The 15433-nt window shown below is 40.3% G+C and overlaps 1 protein-coding gene across 3 annotated transcripts in view; it reads left to right on the top strand.

Annotated features, from left to right (window-relative positions):
- The window catches only part of GAD1 (glutamate decarboxylase 1), a 68949-nt gene that overhangs the window by 40330 nt on the left and 13186 nt on the right, over positions 1–15433 (top strand). For all 3 annotated transcript variants that reach the window (XM_061608522.1, XM_061608524.1, XM_061608523.1), the window contains 7 exons: positions 6119–6234; positions 8006–8085; positions 8265–8319; positions 11459–11575; positions 12143–12207; positions 13040–13118; positions 15207–15356. In XM_061608522.1, coding sequence (XP_061464506.1) covers positions 6119–6234; positions 8006–8085; positions 8265–8319; positions 11459–11575; positions 12143–12207; positions 13040–13118; positions 15207–15356 — 662 coding nt within the window. The remainder of the gene's footprint in view (positions 1–6118; positions 6235–8005; positions 8086–8264; positions 8320–11458; positions 11576–12142; positions 12208–13039; positions 13119–15206; positions 15357–15433) is intronic.

Raw genomic sequence — 15433 nt, 5'->3', positions numbered from 1 at the left:
GGGGTGGGTGTTGAAATACAGGGCTGTGTGTGCTACCCATATAGTCTGCACTGCATCCTCTAACCTAGCCTGTCACCCTCATGGGCAGTGAAGGACAGTGTCCCATCACTAGTGATAATTCAACTACCAGTCTGGTCAGCTTCTGTATTTGGAATAGAGAGGGGATCAAGATATCTCATCCTTCAGGAACAAAACATGGGTTGACCCAGTTCACTATGGTTGGTTTTGCCTTTCAAATTAATATAACACATTATATAAATTAGATGTCTAAACCAACATTTAGGATTCTAAATAAGTTGTCTAATTTTCAGAGTTGTTAACTGGTCTCAAGTAAAGTACTACTGAGCATATAAAGAATTAAGAATTAAGGCTGCTCAAGTTGATCAAAATAACGGGTATGAAAGAGGTTTTGCCTCCCCTACTTTTTAATGTATTCTTCTCCTGGATTCACACTAGGGATGAGGGAGAAATTCTATTCAGTTTAATTCAAGCAGCTGGTACTAACAGAAGTTGTGGGCCGGGGCCTGACATTTTGGTTTATATCTTTTGAACCAGACCACCTAGAAACAATTTCCGAAACAATATGAGAACTGAAACACAGCCGTCCTTCGAAATTCACACTTATTTGAATTTTGCGATGCAGTTCTTCATCCAAACAATATTTACAAAAATGCATATATTAGGGGAAGGTGTGCATAAAGATGAATATATGAATAAATATATACTGTAAAATGCATTATATGATGTGAAATTGCTTGCAAAAATGTCTACTATGAGTCAAAATGTAGTCATGCCTACAAAAATGTGTTTTATTAGGAGAAATTCACCCTAAAATGCTGGAGAATTTTCATGAAGATTTTTTTTAAAAAAAAGAATCACAAATTGCTGTAGAAATGTGAAGAGCTGAATTTAAGATTGGGAAGATGAGAAACGGAGAGAACCGAAATTGACAGATCGTTCCATCTGTAATTCACACTGCTGCTACCCATCCTTTTTATAGAATAAACGCTCCCTGGTTTTTCAGTAACAAAGGCCAAATCATCCACTACTTCCACCATCAAAAGTGTTCGCTACACTGAAGCCTCTGGTAACCTTCTTTTTATTAGCTAAAATCACACAGCACAGACTATCAAGCTAGCCAGGCAGTTTCTGCCAAAATAGGGCACAGTTAGGGTTGCCAGGTATCTGGTTTTTGCCTGGAAACTCTGGTTTTTTGAGGTCCTCTCTGGGTCTCCGGGTGGGTCAACTTAATCTCCAGATTCTTAGCTTTCATTTTTAAAAAAAATTAAGTTTCTAGGTGGTCTGGTTCAAAAGATATAAACCAAAATGTCAGGCCCCGGCCCACAACTTCTGTTAGTACCAGCTGCTCAAATCCCTGTCCTTTCAGGTTTTTAGCCAATAAGTGAAGTCAGGGTTGTGATTGACAAGATTTGTTGACCCCCAAGCAATATCTAAACCCCATTTCAAGTTCTGAGAACAGTTTCCTTTTCCGGTTTGTCTCACATCAGGAATTCAGTAAATATATAGCTTTCAGCAGCATGAAGAGTACTTTCTCTGTACAGGATTGGGACTTGCTTCTGAGTAAACATGCATAGGATTGCACTACAACAGAAAATCACAGCAGGATCTTGGTAGGCATAAAAGTGTACATGCAGGGGGGGTTTAATTACTTGCAAAAATGGCACATTATACATTTTATATTTCAAATAATTTTTGTACAGACGTTTTTAAAAGTATACATGCTGTAATGTTATACTTTTCTAATTAAGGAGTCAAACAAGTTTAAATTTTACTGAACTGTTGAAAAGGGCAGTTTATTTGTTTTATTCATAACCTGTTTTGAAAACCTTCCAAATATGAAGCTTTTCTGGGAGGAAAGCTGCAGTGCTAATTCCACATACCTGGGAGTTAACCCCATTGAATTCAGGAGGACTTACTTTTGAGTAGACACAGTTACGATTGTTCTGATAATCAATGGGACTTTTGAGTGAACATAGAAAAGGATTGTGTTGTAAATCTTTCTCTCCCCTTCCAATCCTTTTTTTTAAGCAGGTAGGCAGGGCTTACTTAGGTGTTATTTGGCAGGAAACTAATACTTATTTTTTAAAAAAAATATATTCTGCAATGGCCAATTGGTTTTGATAATAAACATATGGGGTTTCTGTATTTTTACATCTCCAGTGTCTGTGTATATGGAATATTTCCAACAACCATGTGGGGTAGGGTTGGAAACCAATGCATCTCACAACAAGAAACAAAGCCATTTAAAATCCAATAACCATAAAACAAGTATAAAACAGTTGCAAAACAGGTTAAAGTGGCATGATTCTGAATTTTTTGATTGGGTGAGTAAAGTTCCTTATCAGTGAATTGCAGTCCTGTGCATGCTTCCCTCTTTGAGTAAGCCCCACTGAATACATTGGGACTTGCTTCTGAGTGAACATGCATAGGATTGCACTATAAATATCTTTATAGGTTGTGTAAATAATAAACATCTTTGACATTCATGCTTATATAAATATTTCTTCATACGATGTCTTGATATGTATCTGATTTCACACTATGGTTGTAAATTATTATTTCCAAATCATTATTTCCTCTACATTTTAACTGTGCCCTTCTTCCTTGGGATGGTCATGGTCCCCCTTTTTGTTTTTTTCACTCCGAGGGGCAGATTAGGCTGAGAGATAGTGCATAGCCCATGGTCATCCAGTTAACTTTGTAGCTTATTTCCATTTTAAAGTTTAATTAAAATGATTTATATGCGAAGTTTATGAAGTAATTCAGATCCACATAATACATTTAAAGCACATCCAACTCACATTTAAAGTGCATGACTTCCCCTAAAGAACCCTGGGAAGTGTAGTTTCCCCCTCACAGTTATAGTTCCCACCACCCTTAACAAACTACAGTTCCCAGGATTCTGTAGTGGGATTCATGTGCTTCAAATGTATGTTGAATGTGCTTTAAATGCAGTGTGGATCTGCCCCAGTATGCTGTGCATTCATTAGTGAATTGAAAAGAACAATTTTAAAAGATACTCTTTCAAACAGGGCTGTAGCTCAGTAGTAGGGCACATGCTTTGCATGCAAAGGTCCAAAATTCAATCTCTGGAAGAAACTATTGCCTGGAATCCTGGAGAGCCAGTGCTACTCCATGTCATCAGTACTGAGCTAGATGGTACCAAATGGCCTGACTAGGTATAAAAGAGGAAAGTGACCCCAAAATATATTTATGTATTTTATTTACAACATTTATATACCGCTTCATTGTAAAAAACCTCAAAACAGTTTATAGAAGGAATTAAAATAATAAAAATATTGGCAAAGACAGTTAAAGACAGATATTTAAAAACATTCAAAATTATAAAACCAACAATGAGTTAAAAACAGATAAAAAACATAATAGCTTCTACATGCCTGAGTAGGCTTGTCTAAACAAAAATTTTTTAGCAGGTGCCAAAATGAGTACAGTGAAGGTGCCTGCCTAATGTCAATAGGCAGGGAGTTCCAAAGCATAGGTACTGCTACACCAAATGATCGATTTCTTACAAGAGCAGAACAAGTACTATGTGGAACCCATGACATGGAAAGCCCACCTTGAACTTGGCCTGGTAGCAAATCGTCAACTAGTGCAGATTTCAGAGCAGAGGTATTGTGTGCTGATAGTATTTTGCACTAACTGCAGCCCCTGGGTCAGGTTGTACTGCATGGGGATTTCTGTGACCTTGGCTGACCGGCTGCAAGGATTTTTTTTAGTTTCAGTTAGGAACCCCGACTGCTTGTAGGATAGTGAGTTTTCTGTCCTCATAGGAATCTTGTTGTGGTTGGTACAGTATTGCATTTAGGGAATAATTATTGTGTTTTGTTTTTGTTTTTCTATTTGCATTTCATTTACCTCTGACTCCCTTACATCCATAGAAGCAGCAACAGTGGTTCCATGTGGTCTGCTCAACCCCCTTAAACCCACTGATGTTGCATCTTGTTATTTGCATGATGGTTTGTTTCTTGCCCAATAGTGGTTAAAGAGAATTCACATACTGGGAAGTGTGGCTTCAACTGCTGTTGTTCCCAATCCATTCCCTGTGAAGGTAGACCAAACCATGTGTATTTTCTCTTTGTCAATTATTACTCACTGGAATTGGGTTGGCTGAAAATAAGTTTATAACAGCCCACAGAATAGGCAGGAAAGAGCAGAGAAACTTCTTAATTCTTACTCATTTCTGAAACTTCTGTCTGCAGTGAAGGGTCAAGTCTGTAGAAAAATTTGGAGCAGCCCAGTTAAAAGGCAGGCAGGGCATTCCAGGCAGGGGGTTGCCAATCCTGCTTTTATATCTATATCTTTGCAGAGGATCCCTAGTCAAGCCTTACCAAGAGCACAATCCTAACAATATCTAAGTCCTGTTGAGTTCTATGGGGCTTAGTCCCTTACTAAGTGTGTTTAGAATTGCAACATTCAGGGGCATCCATCTTTACTCCTGAGTGCTGCCATCTATCATCTCCACAACATTAAGCTCCCTTCTTCCTACAATGGCTTTCTGATGATTGGCTGGCCTGAGGGCACTTAAATCCTTCTTGCCAAAAGCAAGTAGGCTAGATTAAATATTCCTTACCCAAGCTCTCTAAGCGAGTGAGAAGGAATGATCCCATCACTTCAGCTGGACCTGGAAATGCCCTCATTCAGCTAAGATTTCTATCTGAATTTCCAGTCAGAGAATTTTTTTGTTTAAGTGATATGCTCCAAGCAACTCTGGTTGATGCTTAATGTATGCTTAATGACATCACTAGGGCCCACCCCTATGACATCACTAGAGCCCACCCCTGAAATCTCAGGGTTTGGGGTGCTTCTGACCTGGCAACTCTAGGTACTGTTAAGAAACCCATTTTTGGAAAACATGTATTTGAGAGATGTAGTCATAAATGATTCTGGCTTCATTTTTAAATCTGGCATCTTTTTAAATCAAGATTGGGGAAGCTGTGGCCTTCCAGACATTGTTGAACTCCAACTCCCATCAGTCCCAGTTATTATTAATTAATTTAATTACTTAATAAATTTCTACCCCATCCTTCCTCCCAGGAACATGACCAGTGGCAGGGAGGCTGGAAATTGTAGCCTAGCAACATCTGGAGGGCCATAGGTTAGCTTGAATCTCCTGTTTGAATTACTGTGTTGTTTTAATTGATTTGTTTTATTGAGCATTTTAATTATGAATGTTTATATTTTAATGTTTGTGTAACTGTTTTTTTATTCCTGTAAATTGCTTAGAAGTCTATTTGGCATTAAATGGTATATAAAATAATTTATCATCATCATCTCTCCTTTCCTAAATGATATTTCTCCAGCAGACTGAATGCTGTTTGCCTAGTAACCCATATGTTGACTTTATCTGTGTTGGCCTGGTAATCAAACTGCTCTTTGCTGTATACATCGATATGTGCTTTTAATCACAGAACACTGAGATCTTATATTCATGTGGCTCATGTGTGGAGAAGAAACAGGAGCTGCAAATATAAAACTATATATTTTATTGTAGTGATTTTAATTGTTGTATATCATTTTGAGTTGCCCTGAATGAATTGGAATGTGGAGAGTATTGTACTCAAACTGCCGGGGGAGGAACGCCTTCTCAATCATCAACAATTGGTGTGGTTATGAGTAGAAACTACTTCAGAAGTACAGTACTGTTCCAACTTCCTTCTTCTTCCGCAGTTCAAATCTCAGCACAGTCATGACTCCCTAGTTGGCCTTAAGCACATAACTCCCTTGCAGCCTCAGGCCCTCACCCATCTGAAATATGAGGGTAATAATGCTGGCCCACGAGGGCCAGCAGAAGACATTTTGCCACCTCAGGCAAAGGACAAGATGATGCTCTCCTTTCCCGTTTTGTGTACCATTCGAGATGAAACAACACCCTCCGCCACACCTGACTGACTGAGGACAGACTCTGTGACACATACATCTCTGTTGCATTGCAGATATTAATTATTTCATGCCTGGTTGAAATGTACACAGCACATTTTACAAATGATTCTTATATACTTCCATTCATAACATCAGGCTTTTTCCGCTTTCTCTCCCTTTCTTTTCTAATATTCTATTATCATGTACTCTGTTACAGGTGGTGCTATATCCAATATGTATAGCATCATGGCTGCCCGCTACAAATATTTCCCAGAAGTCAAAACCAAAGGCATGGCTGCAGTGCCTAAATTGGTCCTCTTTACCTCAGAACATGTGAGCTCAACAAGCTTAATTAATTGTCATTACTGTAATTATTGGGGGAAGATGTCTTTCCATTCACCATCAGCCCAATTCTGAAGGGACATAACTGCCTGCTTTCATAAAACTTTCAGCTTTTCAGAGCCTAAAATTGTTACAGAATATTTACCTCCCACAACTATTGTTTACTGACAGCTTTCTACCCTTAAAATGGCTGTCAGAAGATCAAGTCACCAAGCAGCATCCCCTGAAAGAAAAAGGAGGAGAAGAAAAGAGCTCCCTTCCTATTTAAGACAGAGCTTCTGAGGATTAGGAGAAGGATAGGTCCCTCGATCCATGAGGGCATGGCTTCCTAGAGCTGGTTCATTGGAACTTCCGCCAGCTAATTTTGGAGGCAGTGTGCCTGACATGACCGCCACAGACAGTAAGCTTCTACATTTCTTTCTGTGGCAGACATTTCCTTGTGGCAAGGTGTATGTGTGCTACATCTCACCACTCTTACTGAGAGATTTTCTCCAACCAGAGTACCAATTTTAGATTGTAACACAGGGGACACAGTGATTGTAAGGAAGACAGAATGGAAGGGGTGCTGTCCCCCACTTCTAACAGTCTATTTCACAAGGCAAGCAGCTCTGTAGAAGTCACTCCTAGTCCAAAGTACATGGAGGCTGTCTCTTGTGATGAGTTGTCCATGTGCAGCTGTTCACCATGTGGTTCAGCCAGTGTCACAAGATGGGTGCTTTTTGTCAGCCATGTACCTCAATATGGTAAAATCTATGAGGCTACTGGGAGAGACAAATCAGAAGCACTATGTCTGAATGGATTGCCATCCGTTATACACATATTTGTTTAAATTAAGGCCAAAAACAAAACAAATGTTTGCAGTGGTATGAAAAAAAATCCCTAATCTAAATGGCAAGCAGTAATGGGGAGAGGGGATTTCTTAACAGGTATAGTGGTCTTAAAATCTATCCCCTCCTCACCTAGCCATGCCTAATTAACACTTCGCTCTCACATATCCCTTGTAAAAGCATTCATAGTAACATATAATGAAGGAAAATGCCTCTGAAAATATACAAACCACTTATCTACAGAAATTAAGGAGCAGAGGCCACACACACACACAGGCATGCACAGATCATCACACAGAGGTCTGATTTTAAACATTTGGCCCTGCCCCCACCTTTCTGGATACCAGTCAGGGAACATAGTTGAAAAATGTTTTGGGGTTTGTTTTTGCTGTTTTTGGAATGTTTAACGCTTATTGCTTGTGATGGTACTCCTAAACCATATCTAAACCTTATTTTGGTACTCTGCACCTGGCTATTCCTGGTCACTTTTACCACTGCATTCAAGATCACATCTACACCATACATTTAAAGCATCATTGTATCACTTTAACAGTCATGGCTTCCCCCAAAGAAACTTAGGAACTGTAGTTTGTTAACGGTGTTAAGAGCTTTTAGGAAACCCTTAACAAACAACAGCCCTTAGAATTATTTGGCAAAAGCTATGGCTCTCTTAAAGTGGCATGAGAATGTTTTGAATGGATGGTGTGGATGTGACAAGTTGCTGCATATAACTGGAAGCAGCTACCACAGAATGGGATTTACAATATTCTCTGTATAGCAGCCTTTTGTGTGTGGCACCTGTGCTGAGCAGGAAGCGCATCCCCTGCTGGCAACTATCAGTACTACACAACTAATTGCAAGTTAACCCATTTGCTTAAATTTTCATTCACACATTCTTAAACAGTTGACATGTTTTGTTACTGTTGTCTTTGCAGAGTCACTACTCAATAAAGAAAGCTGGATCTGCACTTGGTTTTGGAACTGAAAATGTGTTTTTGATAAAATGCGATGAAAGGTAGGATATTACATGTGTTCACATGGCAAATTTGTTTTCTTGTCTTTTTGTACTGTGCAACAAGATGCTAATGGTCTATTAATGAGACCAACCCATTTAATTAAACTGTGGCTAGTGTTCACTTCTATTTAGTCTTATTTATTTATTCTTTTTGTGTGTGTTTTTCATGTTGACTATAGAGGCAAAATAATACCAGCTGATTTGGAAGCTAAAATTCTGGAAGCCAAACAACAGGTAACTTTGGTGTTTGTTTGTTTGTATAGGAATATATTCCCTAGTTAGATAAATATAAAAAGATTTCATTGTCACGGTCTTCTGCATAAATTCATACACACTAAGATAGGCTCAGTCTGCAATCCTAAAATCATTCACAGTGCAATCCTAACCCTCCGATCTACCCTGGTGGCCCCCAGGCAGGTAGGAAGCTACCACTGGTGGTACTCTGCAGAAAGCCCTGACATGGGATGCTGGCAGCTTTGAATTTACAGGATCCAAAGCCTGCTGGACCCCTCAAGGGGCCTGATATCTCACTGGTGCCAGCATGGACTTGGTACAGCAAATGCATTACATAACCCCACCCTCTTCTGCCATAGCCACTGTGAGCTTGGCAGACTTTGGATGTGGCAGTCCTTCCACTGTTCTCCTTTGCCCTGCTGGTCCCTCCTAAGCTCCACTGGAGACAGTGGGACTTATATTTCTTATTTCTAAATCGACATGCATAGGATTTGTTCAGAGGCAGTATACCTATGATGATAAGATGCAGGGGACAAAGGGATGGCCCTCTGCTTTTTCTACTTGTGAACATCCATAGGCATCTCACTGCAACCCAGGAATGGAGAACCTGTTGGCCTTCCAGATGTTGTTGGACTATAACTTCCATCATACCTAACTATTGGCCATACTGGTTGGGACTGATGGGAACTGGAGTTGCGCTATATGTTAACTGGGTGGAAGTAACGAGTGGGGTACCACAGGGCTCGGCCATGGGCCCAGTGCTCTTTAACATTTTTATTAACAACTTGGATGAGGAGGTACAAAGCATGCTTATCAAATTTGCAGATGATACAAAATTGGGGGGCATAGCTAATACCGTGGAAGACAGAAACAAAATTCAAAGGGACCTTGATAGGCTGGAGCATTGGGCTGAAAACAACAGAATGAAATTCAACAGGGATAAATGCAAAATTCTACACTTAGGAAAAAGAAACCAAATGCACAGTTATAAGATGGGGGATACTTGGCTCAGCAGTACGACATGTGAGAAGGATCTTGGAATTGTCGTTGATCACAAGCTGAATATGAGCCAACAGTGTGATGTGGCTGCAAAAAAGGTAAATGCTATATTAGGCTGCATTAACAGAAGTATAGTTTCCAAATCGCGTGAAGTATTAGTTCCCCTCTATTCAGCACTGGTTAGGCCTCATCTTGAATACTGCATCCAGTTCTGGTCTCCGCACTTCAAGAAGGATGCAGACAAACTGGAACAGGTTCAGAGGAGGGCAACAAAGATGATCAGGGGACTGGAAACAAAGCCCTATGAGGAGACACTGAAAGAACTGGGGATGTTTAGCCTGGAGAAGAGAAGACTGAGGGGAGATATGATAGCACTCTTCAAGTACATGAAAGGTTGTCACATAGAGGAGGGCCAGGATCTCTTCTTGATTGTCCCAGAGTGCAAGACAAGGAATAATGGGCTCAGGTTGCAGGAAGCCAGATTTCGACTGGACATCAGGAAAAACTTCCTAACTGTTAGAGCCATACGACAATGGAACCAATTACCTAGAGAGGTAGTGGGTTCTCTGACACTGGAGGCATTCAAGAGGCAGCTGGACAGCCTTCTGTTGGGAATGCTTTGATTTGGATTCCTGCATTGAGCAGGGAGTTAGACTCGATAGCCTTGTTAGGCCCCTTCCAACTCTACTATTCTATGATTTTATGATTCAACAACATCTGGAGGGTCATGGGTTCACCATCTCTGCTGTAGCCTGTTGGAACTGGGATGCTAGACTGGATTACCTTGGTTTACTCCTTCATGCTAGACTGGATTACTCTGGTCTGCTCTTATTAAATTGTTGTTGAAATTCTACTGCACTATCAATTTTGGTTCTCCCAATTTCACATTTTTCCAATCAAAAATTCAGTTCTCCGTATTTCTGCGCCAATTTGTGATTTTATTTTTTTTAAAATCATCATGAAAATTCTCCAGCATTTTAGTGAGAATTTCTCCTAATAAAAACATTTTTGCAGGGGGGTTTGACTAATGTACACATTTTTGCAAGCCATTTCTCATCAAATATATTTTTGCATGTTTTGTGCGTGCTTTCCCCTAAGATATGCATTTTTAAAAACATTGGTTGGTTGGTGAACTGCACTCTAAAATTTGAATATGTGTGAATTTTGAAGGATGGCTGTTTCAGTTCTTATATTGTTTTGGAAAGTGCAAATTTAATAAATTTGGCTTGAAAGGCGAACTGAATTGAAATTCTCACCCATCCCTAATTCAGATCAAGGCCATCAATCTCTTTTATTCCATAACTGATACTGCCCATAAGAATGCCCCCTTCCAAGATCAATATTCTAAAACACATTAGCTTGGATTCCAACAAAAGAATTTCACAGTTCAGTTGAGTAGCCTTCACCAACCTAGCGCCCTTCAGAAGTTTTGGACTACAACTCCCATTAGGTTCATCCATCACACCTGTGCTGGCTGGGGTGGGGCTGATGGGAATTGTAGTTCAAAGCATTTGGAGGGCACCAGGTTGGTGAAGGCTGATGTTCAGAACTGTGTGTTAGTTAAACTTAGTTAAGGGTGCTGTTTCCTTAATATGACAGGCATAATAGCTAATCGGATTATCTGTCTCTTTTGACTTTTGGAGGAATCCAGGGGCGTCACTACCGGGGTGCGGAGGGTGCGGACCACACCCGGGTGACACCATGAGGGGGGTGACACCCAAAGCCACCCTGCCCCACGCCGCCCCACGCCGTTGCCCAGCAAAGGAGCCGAGAAGCGCTCCAGGTCAGCGTCGGAGCAGCCAACTCTTCCTCGGAGGTGGGCGGGCGGTTGAGACAGAAAGCAGGCGCCCACTCGCTGGCGGTGAAGCCTGGAGCGCGTGGTGAGTGCACGCGCACACAAGGCGAGCCACCCCCGTCCATGCACCTGGGAGGGCGCGCGCTGAAGGTCCGCATCCCCCCGCACTCCCACAAGTGACGCCGCTGGAGGAATGAAGGAAAGAAAGAAAATGTGACAGTCAAAAATAAGCAACATAAACTGATGAAAGAACTAGTGATCAGTTGTAGTAATTTAAGTTAGTTTCAATTTTATTTCAGACATGTCTGTTTCTTGATAAACCTCATCCTCTGCCTTACCTCATAGGGATATGTTCCCCTTTATGTGAATGCAACTGCTGGCACAACAGTGTATGGAGCCTTTGATCCAATTCAGGAGATGGCAGATATTTGTGAAAAATATAATCTTTGGCTCCATGTGGATGTAAGTAAAAGAGGCTGCAATCCCAGGCACACTTACCTGGGAAATAAAGTCCCAATGAAAACAGGCGGGCTTACTTCTGAGTAAACATGCATAGGACCTTACTGTGACTAAACTTGAATTGCTATTAAGGGGGAAATAGGATTCCTCCTAGCAGCTGTGTATGTTCATTTTTACATCGTACTGAGTTTTTCGTAAAATGTGGCCACCTTTCCTTGTTTTGGAAAAGGTGCGAAATTAGTAGGATGCCTACTCTGAAATTCTGCATGTTTTTATCAGAAATTCAGTGACCACAGTGTTGATCAGATTAAACCTGTAGCTAACTGTGGTGTATCAGATATTTGGAGGCTCCTAAGCCTTTGCATGAAAGCCAGTGTGGTGTAGTGGTTAAGATGTTGGACTACGACCTGGGAGACCATGGTTTGAATCCCCACATAGCCATGAAGCTCACTGGGTGGCCTTGGACTGCCTCTCAGTCTCATGAAAACCCTATTCTTAGGGTTGCCATAAGTCGGAATTGACTTGAAGGCAGTATATTTAAGCCTATGCACTTTCTTCCATCTCTTTCAGGCAGCCTGGGGAGGTGGATTATTAATGTCTAGAAAGCATCGTCACAAGATGAATGGCATAGAAAGGTACTGAAACCTTTTCATTTGCATTTTAATTTGTTTAGAGATCGCTGCAGTGTGAAAAACAATCCCTACCTCAAGAATGATTTCTTTTCTTAAAAAAAAGCAAATGACAAGAAAAAGCATAAGAAATTTTTAAAAAGTCAACTATGAGGTGAAAGCATTTGCATTAAATGAGTATCTGTGTGGAAGAAAAGCAGTTCATTTGCATTATTAGCATTTACATTTTTCTGGTCAATGTAAGTTTTCTATTTGCGTATCAGATTGAAGCCAATGGGGATTTTTAAGCCTCATAGATGAAATGCTCTGAGGGCTAAATTAGTGAGATATTTTGTCTGAACAGCTACTGTTAACTTTTTTTGTAACTCCAGTCACACTCTCTGTGAACTGAGCTCTGCTTGTGCCCTGCCTTCCACCCCAGTCAAGGCTGGGACTGTCATCAGTAATTGACAAAAGCTGGCCCCAGTGGATCTGCTCTTTTTTATTTTTACATTAACCAGCTACATTGATCTGTGGACATTAGGAAGGACACGGACACACCAAGTAACTATAGTTGCTGCAAGCACCCTTTGGATCACTTTCCAACACTTGTCAATTTTTGAAAGAGCAACAACTTGCTAACATGCACACAATACAAGCCAATAGTGGTTGATATGGAAACAATCCTGCTGTTATGCACTTTTAATGCACGGGTCATTGGACAATATTCATGTCTTTAAAGGGCTGGAATTTCAGAAGTCTTGATGCTTCTGAGAGAACAGTGATCTGTCGAAAGATATAAAGTCAGGTTTCATCTCTTACTCCATTAGTTCTAAGCATGTTGATTTCTCTTTTGCAGAGCCAACTCTGTCACATGGAATCCACACAAGATGATGGGAGCTTTATTACAATGTTCTGCCATTCTTCTTCGGGAAAAGGTTTGCTTGGATATGGATTTGTTTTAAAACAAACCAGAGTATAGGACGTACTGACAGTACAAACACAAATATGTACTATATACACTGGTTTATCTGTTATGGCTTCTTGCAAACAATCCTGGGAATTGTAGCTTGCTGAGGATTGTGTGAGCTACAGAGCTACTGTCCTCGGGATTGCCTGTGGGACACAGGCATGACTACTAAACCAATTTAAGTCCATGGTTTATGTGTGCCCACAGTGTGTGTAGTACCCATATTTTTCCACATAGGAAAATTCTGTTTGGTGGGACTGTGGCCAGTATATTTTGGAAGGAATATATGAGAAGGAATGTATTCATTCATTCACTTGCTTATTTTTGTTAAAGACAACAAATGCTGTAGACGAAACATGTCCTGCTGCAAATATTATTATTGCTCCTTGTTACAGCTAACTTGAGCTTATGGTGGGCGTGTGCTCTACATTATGAAGGACAGTCCTCTACTTGAAGGCATCCTCTATTTGAAGGGCTGTCCCCTCCAAGAGAAAGAACCTTAAGTAGGGAGAGCCACAGCCCTTGTAGTTACCTATCAACATTTAGCACCTGGACAACAGACTGAGAAGGCACACTGGTCCCCTGGTCACAATCTTTCTCACTAATTTATGCTGAGATGAGTTGGATTTCTATTTATATTATAGCTATTATTTTTTAATTTGCATCTATACATACAGATCTTCATATGCAAATCTGTGTCCTCTCTTTTGGTGATGTGTAAGGGGCCACTCTTCATGAGCTACACTGACTAAGAAGGTGGCCTTGCATTACTATTAGGATTGGCGTGTCTTATTTTATTTATTTATAAATATATTTTGTATACTGCTGTTTCATTAAAAAAAATCAGAGCAGTTTACAACAAATTTTTAAAAAATACAATAAAAACCAATAATGAGGTTGCCCTTTTCTAAAATTTGTGTAGATCTCCAAATTGGTAGAAAAGTCCCTGAATTCACAACACACAACCCAGTTCAGAACAGATATTGCAGCTCCACACTGTCCCCTTTTGGGGAATTTTGATCTCTAATCAAAGTAACACTCCTGTCCTCAGACTCTGTAACTACAAGGAGGGTGTATGTTACAGATCAATCAGGATGTTACAGGCAGAGGAGCAGGCAGAAGACTTTCACTCTTCTCTCCTTCCCATTGCCTTTAGTTGTTTGTTAATTTATAATTATTTATTTCATTTACAAATCTCTTCCCATGAGGCACCCTGAAGTAATTTACAATATAATAAATTTAGTTAGAGTATTTAATTTCACCCTTCAGCAAGATTTTCAATGTGGCATTGGCATGCCACATCTATAGTTTTGGTAGCACCCAGAGTGGCTTACGTTGGTGTAGACGCAACTGAATCCTATGGTTGGCAAATGAGACCCAGCGATCCCACTATGCTGCCTTGGCCTACTGAAATTCTATTATAAAAGATAACCAAAGAACATCAGATGAGTAGGATTGTCTAGCATAACTGATTCCACGGTAGTCAAAGTGCTTTTAAGATGCTGCATAAATTAGTTCTGCCATGTTTTGACCTACCATGCCCCTTTCTCTGCCAAGTTGAAGATCTTAGGGTAAGGCTGGTGATTGCCTCCTAATGGGACACAGGTATACCAGTGTCATCTTTTATGTTGGCAGCACAGTATGTGCTTTGGTGGTGAGGATGGGTTTCAGAGTGAATCTATCCTGTCCATCCAATGTAAGTCATGGATAGGATCACTGTTAGTCACTGTCACTGATTTTGAAAACTAATAGTTATATGTTTAATAGCCACACAATATGTCTGAGATCCAGAGGAATTAGTAATGTGCATGCAAGAAAAGATTGCACGAGCACCAGATGTTACCTTCTATTTTGCATCCATTGGCAGGCCAATCAATGAGGGAAAATGTTGAAATGAGAATGGAAAAAGTCTTAAGTGGACATGAAATTGAGCTTGTATTCCTTTGGGAATTACTGAATATAAGTAGAATGCTATGCACATATGCTTTAGTCGTGTGACACTATATTTTGTCCGTTGCTTGATTTCATATATTTTAAAAGCATGTTTTCATAACAGGGCATACTTCAAGGTTGCAACCAGATGTGTGCAGGATATCTATTCCAACAAGACAAGCAGTATGATATAACCTATGACACTGGAGATAAAGCAATACAGTGTGGTCGCCATGTCGACATATTCAAATTCTGGTTGATGTGGAAAGCCAAGGTAAACAATAAAATGTTAGAAACATGTATATCAATCCTATGTAAGGACTTAATCAGAAGTAAGTCTAACTAAGTGGG

Source organism: Rhineura floridana, chromosome 2, assembly GCF_030035675.1.
Source record: "Rhineura floridana isolate rRhiFlo1 chromosome 2, rRhiFlo1.hap2, whole genome shotgun sequence".
Classification (NCBI taxonomy): domain Eukaryota; kingdom Metazoa; phylum Chordata; class Lepidosauria; order Squamata; family Rhineuridae; genus Rhineura; species Rhineura floridana.
The sequence above is the reverse complement of the archived record's forward strand: the minus strand, read 5'-3'. Positions and strand labels throughout refer to the sequence as shown.